This window comes from Schistocerca piceifrons, chromosome 2, assembly GCF_021461385.2.
Source record: "Schistocerca piceifrons isolate TAMUIC-IGC-003096 chromosome 2, iqSchPice1.1, whole genome shotgun sequence".
NCBI classification, from domain to species: Eukaryota; Metazoa; Arthropoda; class Insecta; order Orthoptera; family Acrididae; genus Schistocerca; species Schistocerca piceifrons.
Window position 1 is genome coordinate 442,250,309 of NC_060139.1, and position 19,449 is coordinate 442,269,757.

The window sequence follows — 19,449 nt, forward strand, 5'->3', positions numbered from 1 at the left end:
ACGTAGTGACTCAGCGTATGATGTTTTTCCGCTTTTGCTATAGATCTTCGATACGGTGTCTCTAGACACACGAAAACACCGTGGCTACCTTAGTTATGGAAATACCCACCATATGAGCACCAACAATTTTCAGTCGTTCGAATGCTCTGAGCTGCAACATAGTGCACTCAAAACTGCCAGAACACTGTTCTGACCACGACTGAGACATGCATGGTACTGAGGACGATGCACAGGCGCCGTTCGTGGTGAGGTGCTGCAGCGCAACCTGCACACTTAGCGGCATCTACATTTATGAAATGATAATTAAATGGACGCCCCAGCTGCAAATAGGCGTTGATATACTGCATTGGGGACATGTTGAAAATGTGTGCCGCGACCGGGACTCGAATCCGGGATCTCCTTCGAGTCCCGGTCGGGGCACACATTTTCAACATGTCCCCAATGAAGTATATCAACGCCTCTTTGCAGCTAGGGTGTCCATTTCATTATCATTTCATTCTAGCAAAGCTGCATGGTCATCAACGGTAACTGTTCTTTCGGGATAGATACTACCATCATACATAGTTAAAATATGGCTTCCCGGCCGTTGACCTTCTTGTGCAATCGCACACGCTATGCCCGAACACGTACGGGAATTGATAGATTAATCTGCCACGAGTAATGAGTATGATGGTCAAACATCGATTAGGCGCACTACGAATGTAGTGGTGTGGACATGTTGGGAATGTGGGTCTCACGGGGAGCGTGCAACGGATAAGTCCCTGCAGGCGCACTATCCTCTGTGCCCTCGGTGGCTCAAATGGATAGAGCGTCTGCCATGTGAGCAGGAGATCCCAGGTTCGAGTTCCGGTCGCGGCACACATTTTCAACATGTCCCCAATGAAGTATATCAACGCCTCTTTGCAGCTAGGGTGTCCCCTTAATTATCATTTCATTCTAGCAAAGCTGCATGGTCATCAACGGTAACTGTTCTTTCGGGAATAGATACTACCGTCATATATAATCTACATTTATGTTCAAGCATGCGTTTGAGTTCTTTCTATGCTTTTCCCCACCCCTTCTATGCAAATACTGGTAATCATCAGCTAGAGAGGGATGTTTAATAATCGCTTACTGCCAGCGCAGAAAAATTTTCGTACTTAAAACCAGACTGTAACAGACTTTCATATACGCTATACTGGTTACACTACTTTATTGATATCCCTTGGTTTACGCCGAAATGTTGTGCTTTGGAAACTTCCCAATAAGGCACAAAATAACTCGTAAACCAGATAACTAAAACATTTTATCAATTTCAACACTAAGCTAACGCCTTATCATTTGATTTAAACTCTGCTTTCTGTCTGAGACAACTTTTACTTGTACTGTCAAAGTCCCCCATAATTTATTAATATCTTGGTAATGTGTAGTCCCTATTTTTTGCTTTCCTTCCACCAACGTCTCGTTTCGCTTACTTTTTTTCACTTAAGTGGTATTAAGTGGTTTTCTGTTGACGTTTACAATGTAAGACTTCGGTGTACCTTAAGATATTGCCATTATTTGCCATGAATAATGTGGCGTCTAAGTGAAATTGTCATGTGCCGAGACCGAAAACTACATGTTTATGATTCGCTGCTGTTATTACGAAGACCGATACTAAATATTCGTTAGTACCGAAATAACTATCTCAGAATAAACTTTGTTTTCTAGTGCTGATATAGTCAGCTCACGGCGTGTTAAAATATTTACGCCGAAATGTTGTACTTTGGAAACTTCCCAATAAGGCACAAAATAACTCGTAAACCAGATAACTAAAACATTTTATCAATTTCAACACTAAGCTAACGCCTTATCATTTGATTTAAACTCTGCTTTCTGTCTGAGACAACTTTTACTTGTACTGTCAAAGTCCCCCATAATTTATTAATATCTTGGTAATGTGTAGTCCCTATTTTTTGCTTTCCTTCCACCAACGTCTCGTTTCGCTTACTTTTTTTCACTTAAGTGGTATTAAGTGGTTTTCTGTTGACGTTTACAATGTAAGACTTCGGTGTACCTTAAGATATTGCCATTATTTGCCATGAATAATGTGGCGTCTAAGTGAAATTGTCATGTGCCGAGACCGAAAACTACATGTTTATGATTCGCTGCTGTTATTACGAAGACCGATACTAAATATTCGTTAGTACCGAAATAACTATCTCAGAATAAACTTTGTTTTCTAGTGCTGATATAGTCAGCTCACGGCGTGTTAAAATATTTACGCCGAAATGTTGTACTTTGGAAACTTCCCAATAAGGCACAAAATAACTCGTAAACCAGATAACTAAAACATTTTATCAATTTCAACACTAAGCTAACGCCTTATCATTTGATTTAAACTCTGCTTTCTGTCTGAGACAACTTTTACTTGTACTGTCAAAGTCCCCCATAATTTATTAATATCTTGGTAATGTGTAGTCCCTATTTTTTGCTTTCCTTCCACCAACGTCTCGTTTCGCTTACTTTTTTTCACTTAAGTGGTATTAAGTGGTTTTCTGTTGACGTTTACAATGTAAGACTTCGGTGTACCTTAAGATATTGCCATTATTTGCCATGAATAATGTGGCGTCTAAGTGAAATTGTCATGTGCCGAGACCGAAAACTACATGTTTATGATTCGCTGCTGTTATTACGAAGACCGATACTAAATATTCGTTAGTACCGAAATAACTATCTCAGAATAAACTTTGTTTTCTAGTGCTGATATAGTCAGCTCACGGCGTGTTAAAATATTACCATTCTCTGTTCACAGTGTACATGGGGAGACTGTCAGCGCGATTCCGTAAGCGAGTGGCCGTCCGCACTGACGAGAGGATGAGGATGATGAACGAGCTGGTGCAGGGCATACAGGTGGTCAAGATGTACGCCTGGGAGAAGCCCTTCGCCAAGCTCGTGGCCATGGCCAGGAAGTAAGTCAGACTCAAGATAAGGAATTCTGGTAGATAATAGTCAAAAGGTAGATCGAGCAGTGTAAAAATAGGTATTCCAGAATGGTGTCTGTCTCTGAGTCACTGCAAATTAATTGCTGTTAATTCCAGGTCCGAAATCCACAAGCTGCTGCACACAGCTTACCTTAAGAGCTTCCTGCACGCGTCGGCCGTCTTTATAGAGCGCTCCTCCCTGCTGGTGACGCTGCTCGCTTACTTCCTGGCTGGAAAAATCGCCGGCCCCGACCAGGTGACTATATTCTACATTCTTCACATTTTTTTTCTGCACGTTTGCACTTCTCCGTCTTCAATGGCCGTCTTATTACATTTCAGATATTCTCAATGGCTCAATACTTCAGCGTGCTCAACTTGTCACTGGCCATCATGTTCCCATTCGCTATAGCCCATGTTAAGGAAGCGGGAGTGTCCGTCCAGCGCATCGAAGTAAGTACAAATTTCTCATCCGACTTACCACAGCACAACAATCTGTGCTGCAGAGTTTCCGATAACGTTAGTTGTCGAATGGTAGTACAAAATTAGGATGATTAGAAGAATACTCGGTACATCACGCCACTCTACTGAATGTACCGTATGTGTAACAAACAGCTGATGGCAGTACGTGTTGTACGAGAACGGTCTGAAAAGTTCCGTGCCTAGCTCACAGATCGTAGACTAGCTGCGCAGATTTTTCCTCAGAGTTCGATACAACTTTCAACAGGCACCATGCAAAATTGCAACTGATTCAATCCGGTAGTGACAGGCAACAGTCCGAAAACTGTAATCGCGTCCGAAATCATCGAAAAATTACGCGATACGAGCTAAGAAAAACGTCATAGCAAGGTGTGCGGAACTGTCAAGGGATTTCAAAAGAACATGTCGGCTACATTTTGCATGAAGAACTGCACACGAGCTTTTTGCAAAACGGGTGCCGTGCTTCCTCACAGCGGATCAGAAACGAATTTACACGAGAATATCCGAACACTGTTTGACGGGTTTTCCTAAGACCAAAAGTGATTTTCAACGTCTTTGTGTGGTAATGGATGTAATATGGATTCATCACCGCACACCGTAATCAAAACAGAAATCCAAACAGATGACTTCAGGTCAAAAGAACACGAAGATGATGTCATCATAGGGAACGGCCATGATATCCGTGTTTTGGGGTGCGAGAGAAATTCTTCTAATTGACTGTTTTCAAAAAGGTGAAAAAAATAACAGGGTAGTATAATTAGAATTTTCTAACGGATCTAGCGCGTGGGATTACCCGAGCGGTCTAAGGCGCTGCAGTCATGGACTGTGCGGCTGGTCCCGACGCATGTTCGAGTCCTCCTTCGGGCACGGATGTGTGTGTTTGTCTTTAGGATGATTTAGGTTAAGTGGTGGGTAAGCTTAGGAACTGATGACCTTAGCAGTTAAGTCCCATAAGATTTCACACACATTTTTTCTAACGGATCTGGATGCCAAAAATTCGAAAAAAGAAATCTGCTTTGCAGAAACATTCAACCTGTTTGCGAAAGTGTCTTGAAAATGCGAATATTGAGGGATCTGCGCTATGGGGTGTGGGAGCATAATCGTACATCCGTTATGTGTATTCTCGTACAGGCGAGACATTTTACTTGAATGTCGCTTGCCCGGAGTCGTATTTATCCGCTGACACCGGCCAAGTGACTTTCAAGTAAAATGTCTCGCCTGTACGGCTATATCATACGAGGGCTGTTCAGAAAGTAGGGAACATTTTGGAATTTAAAAAAAAAACCAAGTACAAGAAATATATTTCATTAGATACATCTGAAAGAGCCACTGACACCACTTTTCGACATAGTTACCAAACACAATGGGACACTTATCATAGTGGTGTACAAGGTTTGAAATAAGTTCGTCGTAAAAAAATCTTCAGCCAGTAAGTCACGCCCGCCTAGAGTTCCTCGTCGTCATCAAAGCGCTGCGTTGCAAGCCAGTTCTTCATCTTGGGAAACAAGAGGAAGTCGCTTGGTGCAAGATCGAGGCTTTAGGGTGGATGGGTAAAAATTTTCCATTTGAATGAATTTAGGATTTCTTTTGTGCGGTTTGCCGTGTGAGTTCGGGCACTGTCGTGCAGAAACAATATTTTGGACGTCAGCTTTCCTCGGCGTTTGTTTTGAACTGCTCTTCTAAGGCTGTGCAAAGTTTGACAGTACAGGGCAGAATTTATGGTTGCTCCACGTTCGAGAAAGTCAATAAGAAGCACGACTTGCCTATCCCAAAACACTGTCGCCATCAACTTCCTTGCTGACAAGGTTTACAAACATTTTATTGGTTTTGGGGGGACGTTGTGTACCCCCACTCCATGGACTGTAATTTTGTCTCGCAATTGGCGACTTTCACCCAAGTCTCGTCACCGGTTACCCCTCCAGTAATGAATCACCATGTTTGTGGTAGGCCCCCAGAAACGTCAACGTTGCCCCCTTTCGCTGTTCTTCATGGTGCTCTGTAATCCTTTTGGGCACCCAGCGTGCACAAAATTTGTGGTAGCCTAGCTTTTGAGTGGCAGTTTCAAACAACAAAGTACGTGAAACTTGTGGAAAATAAAGCGAAAGCTCCGTTATTGTGAAGCGAAGGTTCAAATGGTTCAAATGGCTCTGAGCACTATGGGACTTAACATCTCAGGTCATCAGTCCCCTAGAACTTAGAACTACTTAAACCTAACTAACCTAAGGACATCACACACATCCATGCCCGAGGCAGGATTCGAACCAGCGACCGTAGCGGTCGCGCGGTTCCAGACTGAAGCGCCCAGAACCGCTCGGCCACCAGCGGCCGGCTAAGCGAAGGTTTTCACGAATCATTTCATGGACTTTAGCGACAAGCCGGCCGGTGTGGCCGAGCGGTTCTAGGCGCTTCAGTCTGGAACCGCGCGACCGCTACGGTCGCAGGTTCGAATCCTGCCTCGGGCATGGGTGTGTGTGACGTCCTTAGGTTAGTTAGGTTTATTAGTTCTAAGTTCTAGGGGACTGATGACCTCAGATGTTAAGTCCCATAGTGCTCAGAGCCATCTGAACCATTTGAACTTTAGCGACAAGATCGTGTCACAATGCTCGAGCGTCCGCTCTTCTCTTCATCATGAACGTTGTTTCGGCCATTTTTGAAACCGATTGCACCATTTACAGCTGAAACATTCACTCATTACGTTGCTTCCGTGCACTTCGCACAGTTAACGATAAATTTCTATAGGTTTTAGGTTTTTTCCCAACAAAAAAACGTATCGCAGACCGCACCTCACAACTGGCGGGATTTTCGATTGCAGCGCACATTTCCAATTCGAATATCGAAAAAACCTGACGCATAGAGATGTTCCTGCTGTCACGGGTGGATGCCGACGGAGCTGCCGAAAACGCACATACCAAAATACGCGATCGGCGCGTGCCTAGCGGCGTCATACGGAATCGTTCCCTACTTTCTGAATACCCCTCGTACATACATACATAATGGATGTACGAATACAGATTGTAGACTCATGGTTGACGACATATGGGTCTGGCCATGAGTCGTGAATAGATAGCCAAATGGTAAAGCGCCCGCTTGCCATAAGCGGGAGATCCGGCTTCGAGTCCCGGCTGGCACAAATTTTCACTGTCGTCGTTCCGTCCTACAGCTGATGGTTGTATGTATTTTCGCAATTGCGCATACATTTAATGTAATACCAAATGGTACTGGTCACTTGCTGGACAGAGGTCTACTCTTGAGGGGTAGAGGTCTACAGTAGACCTCTGCTCAGCACGTAACTGGTACCATTTGGTATTATTTCGGAGTTGAGTCGCCGCTTTCTTATATATTGTGTGATAATGGTCTTGTGTCCAAACGCTCTTACAACATTAACACTAACCGCCACTGAGATTGCTTTCTATAGCTACAGAGGATTGTACTGAAAATAAAAAGTTTCTGAAAACGTAAATTCTTATTTTCACTAATTTTCTGACTGTGAACTTCTCAGACTACCCTCCTAAAACACCCCATAATCTTCAATACATTCCCCGACGAAGGAAGCACCGGATCTTGTTGCACTCTGCATAACAGACGTTATGAGACTCTGGAGCCCCACCTGTAGGAATGACAGAGTTAAAATAAGGTCTACAGTCGCATTTGTTATATTTTGCCTACTGCCTACAGGTTTCGTTACTCAGTACAATTCTCAGGCTATTCTATTATCAAAAAATTCCAGCACATAGTTGGAACAGCTATGACAGAGGAAATTTGGAAAAAGTTAATGAAATCATTTTGTAATAGGAGGTAACAGCCCTAAGTTTGATAGACTTCGTGTTATAGGAAATAATTAAAATATGATTACTATGGCAGCAAGATACATTTTGTACGACTAACAAAATAGATTATTTTCCCTCATAAGGAAGTGGAATAAATGACGTTAAGTCGTTTAACCCAAATATTTCTAATGTAGCATTGTTAAGGATTTGAATGAACAAGTTCAGTTGAATTACTTCACATGTACTGCCACACGCTGAAGCTTGCACAAATAATGTAACTTCTTGAATTAATACTGCAGTTTTGTTTGAATTAATGTCCAATGGAAGAGAGAACGTTCAATTACACGAATGCGCGGTGTCTGTTCTTTCGGACACGTGGCGCTCAGTGGGAACGTGGGTCGGCCGTGAGGCGTGCCGACATAGTCCGCCCTGTTGCCATAAACACTTTCCTCCGGAAGGTGCAGTGACTGAAGCACCGGGATTCCCCGGTCGAATCAGAGTCTGGTTCACAATTCACTCATCGCCGCCGATTCCAAGTAATGCCCTGATGCAGCTTCCATCAGTATCCCTTTCCTTTCCTTTCTCCCTCCACCTTTAATTTTCATGTAAGCGAACGTTCACTGGTACAGACAGTAAAACTGCATGAGCCACGGGAGAGATGAGGTCGTTGTTTTCAAATAACTGTAAGTGCAGTTACGTCGCCACATAGCCCAGCCGTACAAGTCAGAAACAGTCTTTCGCTAACTCAGAATGTCGTTTGCGATTTCGCCTAAGACCCGCGAAGCAGCGTGCCTTCTAGAAAGCCGAGTCCGAGATAACATCAAGTCTAACACCGAACAATTGCGAATTTTCTAAATCCAGCGATAGGTCACTGTGAGCACACCGTTCAGAAACAGAGTCCCAAGGCATATGAGCGTCGACGCTAAACACACATCCAATCAGCATGTCTTCAAAATAATATCATGAACGTTCCCAGTATTCACACAACACACTGTCATCGAATCACCTTAGCTAAGGTTAAAAATGGCCCATTGAACATAACTGACACATAGTTAACGAAGTGGTTTTTTCCACTGTATACAAACTTTAGGGATTGATCGATGAGAGGATTCGGAACGAAATAGGTCTAATGCACCTATGTCCGGAAATCCATGGTTTCCATGCAAGAGACCATTTATTCAATCATACATTGTTACGGAGACTGCGGTCTAATACGCACTGTGCTATGCAGCCACAGCGCATGTGCTGAAAATGGTTTCCATGTGCCTCAACACATGCGTGTACGTGACGTTCTGTCTCAGGCGTTTACATCAGCCAGGCTGCATCCAAACAGTGTCATAGGCACCAGGAATACGCTGCTCCATTGTCTCCACATCTGGCATGGTCTCTGCATACACGATACTTCTGAGGTGACCCATAACCAGAAATCGCACGGGTTGAGACCCGGTGAACGAGCAGGCCATGCAAATGGACCCCTCGTTGGAACCATCGATCAGGGAAGACACGACTGAGACGCGTCCGGACGTTAACGGTGAAGTGGCTGGAGCACCATCATGTAGCAGCCACGTAACCCTTCGAATCGTCCATGACACTTCTTCCAGTGGAAGGGAAACTGGTCCCAGACTAAGGTCACCAGTTATCCCGGCCCACACATTCCGGCTGTACCGATGCTGATGATTCGCTGTCACCATACCATGGGGGCTCTGCATACTATCCCACAAATGACTGTTATGAAGATTGAAGACTCCGTGTAAAGGTGGCCTAATCTGTGAAGAAACCAGTGACGTAACTGCTCCCAACGCGGAAAATCTGTCGTTAGTAATCCCTGCACACGCTGTAAGTGATAAGGGTACTAACAATTGTCATGGAGAATGTTCCAAACGGTCATCTGGCTTACCTGTACTGGCGGACCAACTGCCTGGTACTGACACAGAAGTCGCCTTCCACAGTGCTAATCACGTTTTCCTGCAAGCGTGGTGTCCGAACATTTCGGGTACACCCTTCATAATTTCATGTTTCCTGAAACGACCCCGTCGCAGACAAAACACTGTTGCAGACATACTGCTGTGATTGTTGTCGGCGGTAACAGGTCTCCCGATACAACATTGCTGTCTGCTGGCCGTTGACCTTTACCTTTCAGTAAGTAAGCACCATGTCGGGAAGCTCTGGATTTGAATACGGAACCATTGTGTACAACGCTGTGTCACATGCACCAAAAGGTGAACCAGCAAGGGAAGTGAATTGGACACACCATTACCAATTACTATGGCAGGAGAGGGTGCTAGGGCATGAAGTATGAGGAACAGTATCAGCCTCTAGGAGGAAACCATGCATATTGTAACTGTGGCTGCATGGTACACCGCGTATTAGACCGGAGACTGTGTAACAAAGTATGATTGAATAAATGGTTTCCAGCACGGAAATCACGCATTTCCGGACATAAGTCCATTAGATTTTTTTATTCCATATCCTCTCATCAATCGATCCATAGAGTTTGTACACGGTGGAAAAAATCACCTGTATATGCCAAAAGGTGAGCATCTCAACGCGTTATTACGACGCTTCACGCGGTTCTTGAAGCGCTGATTAACAACAAAGAACCTGAATGACAATTGCTCCTGACATATTTTACACAAAGGAAATATACAAAGATACGCACATCAGTATACCCACCTGCGTAGCCGACGTCGCTAACGCATGCCCGTGCGGTGGCGCTCCATTCGGAGGTAAGCTGGTTCAAATCCTGGTTGTGGGTGAAATTCTCACTAGTAGTATTTGGCTGACAAGGGAAGCAGAGATGGTGGCGTAAAGTTCATGATCACCATTCTTGACGCCAATATCCTGGATTACATTCCAAACCTCTCCACAGCGCCTCCTGAAGTGAGAGCAAACGGTGCAGTTGATGGTGATCGTCTGTCGGGTGGGGACTTCAAGCTCGGCAGCCCCGTTGATCCTCCTCGAGAGAAGTAGGCTTTGTGGCGACAGCCTCTTGCTTTCTTTCATCCATAACAAGACAAACCAAACACTACACTATAGAAGCACTCATCACAGCCATCCATACGACACAGATACACCCTCCACATGTAATGGCAAGCTGGAGGAAGACAGCGGAAAACCAGCTCCACTACTACCTTGCCTAGATCGGCGATCGTGATTGTTGCATCTACGCTTATTCTCTGTGTATGAGACTGCCTTTTAACAACGTTTTCATTCGTCCTTTATGATGGTGCACCAATATTGAATAGCGCTTAATTTTCATTATTGCCGTTTTAGTCAACTTGGATTTATTGAATAAATGCAGGGCGGGGCAAATAAAAGTGGCCCAGAGAACAGAGTTCGAAGTTACAAAGAAATACAGCAGAGGAAAGAAAATACGATACTAACCTGACCGTAGTAGATGTTAAAAGTGACCACCACTCGTCTCTTAGCACTTTTGGGCCCTGTCAGCGAGTTGCTGAAGGCGGGTCGAAACTGGACAGCTGGAATTACTGCGGTCTTATCCGAAATGTTCTGCTGCAATTCTTGAAGACTGTGGGGCTGTTGTCCCTCCCCACACAAGGTAATCGGACACTGAAAGATCGGGTGACCTGGATGGCCAGCTAGGGCCGCGACAAGGCTGACCTTTGTTAACAACTCTGTCAGGTGTGATGATTGTGTAAATGTGTTCCAATGTGTGTAATGGAACACATGGGAGGGCATGCACATGGTGTGGTTACACGCACAAATTCACATCAAATTGTATCCATTCGCCTGGACCGCTTTTATTTGCCCCACCCTGTATATGTTAGCACTAATTACTATAGAAGTTGGTAGTAGGCAAAATTGTGAGCTTAGGGCATGTTGCTGTCATAGCTACGTTAAATGTAGTACAGGTGTGTTCCGCGTACGACGCAAGAGCTGTGTGCGTCGTTCTAGACCTCAGGCTGGCTGTTGCCGGCGCATCAAGGTCCGTCTCGACGCTCCATGCGTGATAGTTGGAATATCTGTTTAGCCAACGGGGAAACCAGATGGGTTAGGAGGAGCCTTGGTGAGAAGTCCGAGAAAATCGTAGCTCCAATCAGCAATCGAGAATGACGCGTCAGTAGCATTTGACCACAGGGCTGTGCACAGTGTAGTGCTCAGATTGACCATTACACGTACTGTTGCTCTACGTCAGTAGTGCTACCGAGACTGTAGTTTGAGAGTTTTGCGGAGGTTAAGGCTGAAATGCTCTTTCTGTTTGACGGACCATGCCTCACTTTGTCGTAGTACACAAACACAGAGAAGAATCGCGTTGAATTTCCGAAAATCTTCATTATTTACGTGAAGGGTCTCTGCGTGATCTTAAAGCAAGAATATAGTGTGCAGTCACTACTACGCGATTTACGGAACTGATCTTTTCCCAGCAGCTCATAGCTTCTATTAGCTTTATGAACAAAATTGTGCAACCGTTTTGCAGACAAGTAACGGCTATTAACAGACCTACGGCTTTCATGCAGTACAACGCAATATCACACACTGCCAGAGAAACTATGAGAATGACACCCAGGTGTTTTCAATGATAGCACGAATCCTATTATCAAAAATATCTCCATACCTATCACCAGTTTGTTCTGACATCATGCAGAGGCTCTAATTGAAGAGGATTCTCAGGAGTCTAATGTCTGTTACACCTATAAGAGTGTTTCAGGATCAGCCTGCCCAACGCGCATTGACTAGTTCTCTCACTGCCGGCTGAACAATATGCGAAGATAAAGTGGCGGTACAGCCTGCTTACGGGAGTATTACTTCCTACACAGCCCCGGATTCATTGCCTCAGTCGTACGTAAGCGTCCTGTATAATAAGAATTACGGTCACAGTTGCGTATTTTCTTCTTCTGCCTCTTATTTTGCCTCCGTCCTGCTTCGGTCCAGGGTCGGCACCGATATTTACGGATTTGTAACTACTAGTTCAATATGTGTACCCCAAATTGTCTGCGTGTCGTGTTAGTCATGTGAAAGTGAACTAAAATTTTCTCAAGGTTTGCCAAACGTCTAACTGAGCGACTAACTGGGTACCACCCAAGTATTCACCTACTGGAACGTGCGAAACCGCACAGAACCTATATCCAGGCAGCCCGGCACATCAAGATTCGTCGTTAATCTACTGAGTGGATTCGGTCTGGGACCAGCGCATCTCCCTTTTCCAGAAGCGGCACTTCGACATGCACAGCTATCAGGCCACATTGCGTATTTACTAATTACCGCTATAGCTTGAGAGGGACAAACACTGCTGATATGGAATTTCAGTTACTCATTGTTGTAAACATTATCTTTCATCTGAGATATCCTATGTCTTTGTAACTATCTGACCTTGTCACTAAATCTGTTTTCTGTAGCCTCTGAAAAATTATGAGTGTTAATTTGCTCTATATCTCTGTTAATAACAGCCGGACAGAGTATTTCAAAAGGTCTCTGGATTTGCCACTTTGTGTCGAATGAAATGCCATACTGTCATTGGCTTGATCTCTATTGAGTAGTATGAAAATTAAGGTTAGGCAGAATAAAATCTTGTTACATTCACCCCTTATCATGTGTCCCACTATAAAACTTGAACTTCAGCTGCTTTCAGTGTGATAGACAAAGTTTGCTACCTCGCCTTGTTCCGTTCGCTGGGACCAGCTTTCCAAGGTCTTTCTCGTAGCCTAGCAAACAGTAAGTATCATGTTGTTCTCTTCTTAGAAGACCGCTACGGTCGCAGGTTCGAATCCTGCCTCGGGCATGGATGTGTGTGATGTCCTTAGGTTAGTTAGGTTTAATTAGTTCTAAGTTCTAGGGGACTGATGACCTCAGAAGTTAAGTCCCACAGTGCTCAGATCCGTTTGAACCATCTTCTTAGAATCTTGACATTAATCTCATGTCCCAGAGGCTTACACCTACATTCTGTAAGCTTCGACACTCGACTGCCGTTTGTAGTTTCACAGAGTGAGTATTACGGTGATGTTGAAGTAGTTTGGGATATAGTGTGGAACAAACTAAAACACTTTCCTGTTCATATACCTCTGATTGACGGCCGTTGGCCTATCAGTGGGAGACACATGGGCATTGTAGATCTGGGGGCCCCTACACTGGGCCGGCCACTAAGCTAAAAGACAGTCAACTACGCAAGTCGGCTGCCTGGGAAAGTAAGAATATCGTCACAGAGCATGGAAAACGGAGTTGTCTTCACTAGTGGTGTAACAAGGACGTGGCCCCGAAGTACCGTTATCCAAGATGGCGGAGGGCCGGCGTCTCCCCTAAGTACCGTTATCCAATATGGCGACCGTGACGCAAGTACGTGATGTCATGTGGCGTCAGCTGATGACGTGAGTACCGTTATCCAAAAATGGCGTAAGGTAGGGTAGTTGGACTACCACCACTAACCTAAGTCACCTCGTCCTAGGAACTGGCGCCACCACGTTGTCCTATGAACTCGCGGGAAGTTTGAATTTTGGCTGTAAGTTAGGTCAATTGGGCTACCTCTACTAACGTAAGAAAATGGTGCCAAAGAAAGGGCAGTTGTGCTACCTCCACTAACCTAACTCACCTCTTCCTACGAACTGTACGTAAGTCTTTATTAAACAACTAGAATCAGTACCACCGTCAAGTGCGTTCGTCATCCTCTTCGAAAATGTTCCTCAATTTTGCTCTAAGAGCTTACATCCAATTCAATTTCTATAAATTTGTTTGAATTTCTTTAAATTTGTTTAAATTTATTTATTATTATTATAAACCTAAACATTAGTTCCCTGTTACCACCACAGTAGGCTGAGATATCGATAGCTGTATTACATGCACTGGACATAAGTCCTTATTTAAACAATTAGAGGCACTACAACCATCAACTCTGTTCACAAAATTTGCTCTAGTACCTAATGGGAGTTAGTATGGTGTATCCATTCAATTCGAATATAATTTCTATAAATTTGTTTAAATTCTTATAAATTTCTTTAAATTTGTGTAAATTTCTTTAAATTTGTTTAAATTTATTATCTACCTACAGCATTAGTGTTGTGTTACCACCACAAGAGGCTTAGATATCCCTTTCTCAGTGTTTTGATAGCTGTATTACATGCACTCGTTCAGCTCTGGACATAAGTCTTTATTTCAACCATTAGAGCCACTACCACCATCAAATGTGTTTGCTATCCTCTTGGAAAATGTGCATGAATTTTGCTGAGGGGGATTAGTATGGTGTTGCCTCCACTAGAGGTTGCTCATTCATATAGGCATGAAAAGGTGTTTGCTACGCTTCCAAATATCTTAGTTTCAACTACTTTTCAAGGTCATTTAACCACATTTTCTGCATACATCGAATTACAGATCTCACCTATTTTATTACGCTATGCCAGAGGTCTGGAGGGAAGGAGAATTGGTGTGAAAAAAGGAATCAGCCTGTTCTGGGCTGCTGAAGAGAGGAGGGAGTGTACTTTATTTTTTTTTGGAACAGTTTATTTAACTGCGGATTGCCTCTAATTTATTTATTACGCCGATGCAAAATGCTCACCCTAACATGCTTAGAGTCACAATATATGGTTTACAGACCTCAAAACTACTCCTAAATAATAATACCTTAGACTGATGTGCCGAGATGCAAACAGCTCATAAATTACAAAGTCGCGCAATGGCTAGCACACTGGACTCGCACTCGGGAGGACGACGGTTCAACCCCTCGTTCGACCCCATCCTGATTTAGGTTTTCCGTGATTTCCCTAAACCGCTCCAGGCATATACCGGGATGGTTCCTTTGAAAGGGCACGGCCGACTTCCTCCCCCATCCTTCCCTAATTCGATGAGACCGATGACCTCGCTGTCTGGTCTCCTCCCTCAACACAACCCACCTCGCAAATTCCCAAAGTTATCCAGTACATACCATGTAGACATGCAAACTACTCATAGATCACCGAAATAATGCAGGCAAACACGCTCACAACGCTTCATCATCCGAAAATAATTCAATGTACAAACAGTCACTGCAAGTTAAAAGCCCAACTTATCATCCACTCGAACCCTGATTCTACTGGATGGAAAGCCTAAGAGCACCCTCCCCCCCTCCACCCCCCCCCCATGCATGGAAACTCTCCAGATGCAGAAGACAAAGGTTAGAGTACTTTATTTATGTTGCTCAGGAAACTGACCCAAATATGCATCCTAATTACATAATTAATCACAAAGATCGATCCTAATTACATCACTGTATGTATAGCGCCGCATAAGGACGGCTTAAAATCGCAAAAACTAACTATGCAACTCAACTTATCCTGCTTTAATTACACAACTATATGCATAGCACTGCACAAGAACGGCGAAACTCCACCAAAACTGACAACTCGTGTTATCCTGTTTTGGAAAAAAATTATGCCACTCGAAACCAGCGACAGACACATTCAAACTGTATCCTATACCTACAAGATAGGGGAAAAATGTTCAGCTCACTAGATCCTGCTGTTCGACAGAGATGAGTTTAAAAATGTCTATTAGCTCCAAAGACAAATCTATATAGTTCTTAACATTCGACTTAGAAACTTATAGCCTCTGTGAACACATTAACGTCTAAACCGATATTTCCACTCATGAATATACATTTCCGTCATTTAGCAGATTCCAAATCACGTCCTATAATTTACAAAGTCAAACAACGTCTTTCTCATATCTAGACAACCGGCAAACGTGTCTTCCACCTGCTAGATGCGCACACCACAATCGCCTTCCTCTCATCAAAATAAGAAGTCAAATGTGATGAAGCACTCGACCGAACAATTTACATGATAACAGAATAATGACATAACACACATCCATATTCAATCTTGTCAAATGTCCACTTGATCACGAAAGCTACACATACTAAATATTAATTCGCTATTGGGTTGTCTAGACAATTACATGGTTAAATCAAAAACATTCCCGAATTGCAACAGCCCTCTCCATTCAGATGGCCCCCCACCATTAGTGGGAAACTTGAATCATTCCCACCACAGGCCACGCATAGACAGAATTATCCTACCAAATCGAACAAATATATATTTGATCGCTATCTCACAATTCAATGACTTTCGACAATGAGGGAAGTATCCGAAATACACCCTGCTTACGGCTCTGGAATTATCACTTGACATACTCTTCCCTTTGCTATCACAGTATTCCATGTCAAATCCAAGCCATGCTTACCACTGGACATAGTCATCTCCTTTACACATCTCAGAACACAAACACACATTCGGGAGGACGACGGTTCAATCCCGCGTCCGGCCATCCTGATTTAGGTTTTCCGTGATTTCCCTGAATCGCTCTAGGCAAATGCCGGGATGGTTCCTCTGAAAGGGCACGGCCGACTTCCTTCCCCGTCCTTCCCTAATCCAATGAGACCGATGACCTCGCTGTTTGGTCTCTTCCCCCAAATAACCAACCAACCAACCACAAACACATAGTTTATAAACCAGATGCTCCCAATTTAGAAAATTATTCTGCTAAGGAACATGTTATGAAATCGGTATTTTCAACCCCCTCAAGCCACCTCGGCTAGATACTTATCCATTATTTTAAAGCATTCTCTTTCTATGACATGTCAGAGGTTCGGTGATATACCGACTGCGATATAGACGATGCTTGATCGAGGAGGATCACAAACAGTGGATAATGTGCTGATTGAGGCTGTAAGAATTGCGCAATAGCTTTCTAGATCTCTAGTGCCATGCTATCCGCTAGAAATGCAGTATCGGATTTTGAATCAACTCCTCGCATTCAAGCACATACCTGCGTATGATCCTGTGGAGAAGTCCTTTATTACAGCCACTAATGAATCATATTTCTAGCACTCTAATATCTCGAAATGAGTCACCTTTCTCGAGCCGATCTGCTACAGTAAAATTTCAGCCTCGTTTTAGTTACCCCCCCATGCAACTGCTGCCATTTCTCCAGCTTTACGCACATGGTCGTAGAGGATTTTGACTGTGGTAACAGTGCTCGACTACATGTGATAGAATCGGAAGCGTTTATTACCGACTACTAGTTAGAACCGCCCTGCTTATAGTCTTCTGATCTGGCGCATAAGGTGCATTCTGTCAACAGTGGTACGAAACATTTATTACAACACCTGAAATATTGGTTCCTATGACATTGTGTCAGTTATGGGGATCGGAAAAATTTCCTGTGGAAATCTGTGCCACTGTTGCTTATGTCGTGTGGGACACGCTGAACTTGTTATGTCATTAAGGAGCGTCGCTGTCTGTGTTCTGATAGGCGCTGAACTTATGGAACTTGTTCCTGCCGCATCTTCGAGGATCGTTTCAAAGGTTCTGCACATTGTGAGATAGAATTGAAGAAAATAATCGATTTTATCAAATAGCGTTACGGGCCTTCAATATAATAGCCATTCTTGCTTATGATAACTTCCCAACTTTTTGGTAACTTTTTATTTCCGATAGGGCACCTTCATTGTTGAGCTGTCTGATTACTCAGGTCAGGTCACTGGAAGCTCTATCAACCGTATCAAAACATTTTCCACACAGTGTATTGTCATGTCCATTATTATTATCCGGGCTGTTATGCCGTGGTCGGTTGATGAATTTTGTCTCAATTCCCAACGTTTCGTCTCCGACTGCGGGAGACATCTTCAAGGGGGTCCGTAGGTCGATGGAAGGTCCAACACACCCACTGGCTCGCTACTGACTGCCGCTAAATTCCGTGTCCGCGCGCTCCCGCGCCGCGGTGTGACGTCACGTGTTTTGGAAACGTCGGTGCAATTGGCCGCTGTCCGTCGCCGTCGATCGCCGTTACCATCACCCAGTAGTGGACGGGTGGTACACATCTTCTTTAACACCGGCATCCATATGCCGTTTAATTTCACGCCCTCCTCCTTTCGGTTGAAATTATTTGGGTGTTTAGCGATTTCGATTGCCTCCCTGTAGAGCCTTTCGTAGTATCCGCTTGTGGCCTCTAGTACTTGCGTCTCCTCGAAACGAATATTGTGGTTCCCTGGCTGGAAAGCATGCTCCGCAACAGCTGATCGTTCCGTTTCTCCTCTTCTACAATTTCCCTTGTGCTCTTCCAAACGTTTAGAAACAGTTCTTTTAGTTGTACCCACATAACATCACCACAGCTGCATGGGATCCTATACACTCCAGCTTTTTTCCAAAGGTCTGCGAGCGTCCTTGGCAGGCTTAAGGTATTCCTGTATCTTCCTGGTGGGCTTATAAATTACGGTAATATTCCGCTTCGTCAAGATCCTCCCTATTCTTTCCGTTACATTTTTAACAAACGGCAAGAAAACTTTAGATTTTGCAGTAGCCTGTACGTCAGTATGATTTCTGCGTGGCTGCCTCAACACACGTTATATTTCGGCGGACGAATATCCGTTCTTCATTAGTGCATTGTGGAGATGTTCCATCTCAGCGTCGAGCAACTCAGGTTCACAAATATTTCTAGCTCTGTCCGCTAACGTCTTGATAACACCCCGCTTCTGTTGTGGGTGGTGGTTCAAATCCCGGTGCAAATAACGGTCCGTGTGCGTGGGTTTACGGTATACATAATGGACATGATATTTCCGGCCGTGGGAGTCTACATTTTAGTAACAGTGTATTGTGTATTAGACCGGGGACCTAGAAACGACAGAGATGCTTCGTCTCGCCGTAGCCCTCAGCAGTTCACAACCCCACAACAGGCCACAGCAGTCCCCCCCCCCCCCCCCCCCCCTTCCTCCACATACACATACCGCCGCCCCACACCAAACCCAGCGTTATTGTGCGGTTCGGCCCCCAGTGGACCCCCCACCCTCCCGGGAACATCTCACACCAGACGAGTGTAACCCCAAATGTTTACGTGGTAGATTAATCATAGCGTACGCGTATTTGGAAATGGTGTTTGCGCAGCAATCACCAACACAATGTAACTGAGGCGGATTAAGGGAAACCAACCCGCATTCGCCGAGGCAGATGGAAAACCGCCTTAGAAAACATCCACAGGCTGGCCGGCATACCGGACCTCGACACTAATCCGCCGCTCAGGAAGCAGCGCATTAAAACCGCGCGGCTAGCCAGGTGGGCTTCCATGTAGTTGTTCCTTCAATTTTAAAAACAAATGAAAGTATAATGGGCACATATCAGGAGTGTATGGTGAGTGGGGAAGTATTTCCCATTCGTATTTGTCGAGCGTTTCTCTCACTAGTAGGGAAATATGTGGTCTTGCATTATCGTGCAAAATGAGGGCACCAGCTGGAAGCATGTGAGGCATTCTGCAGAAATAACTTGAAGTACGTGCTTGATACAGAT

General features: G+C 44.3%; 1 protein-coding gene across 1 annotated transcript in view; it reads left to right on the forward strand.

Annotated features, from left to right (window-relative positions):
• Positions 1-19,449, forward strand: part of LOC124775458 (probable multidrug resistance-associated protein lethal(2)03659) — a 263,350-nt gene that overhangs the window by 82,197 nt on the left and 161,704 nt on the right. The window contains exons 4-6 of the mRNA XM_047250291.1: positions 2,774-2,930; positions 3,060-3,198; positions 3,282-3,392. Of these exons, the coding sequence (XP_047106247.1) occupies positions 2,774-2,930; positions 3,060-3,198; positions 3,282-3,392 (407 nt within the window). The remainder of the gene's footprint in view (positions 1-2,773; positions 2,931-3,059; positions 3,199-3,281; positions 3,393-19,449) is intronic.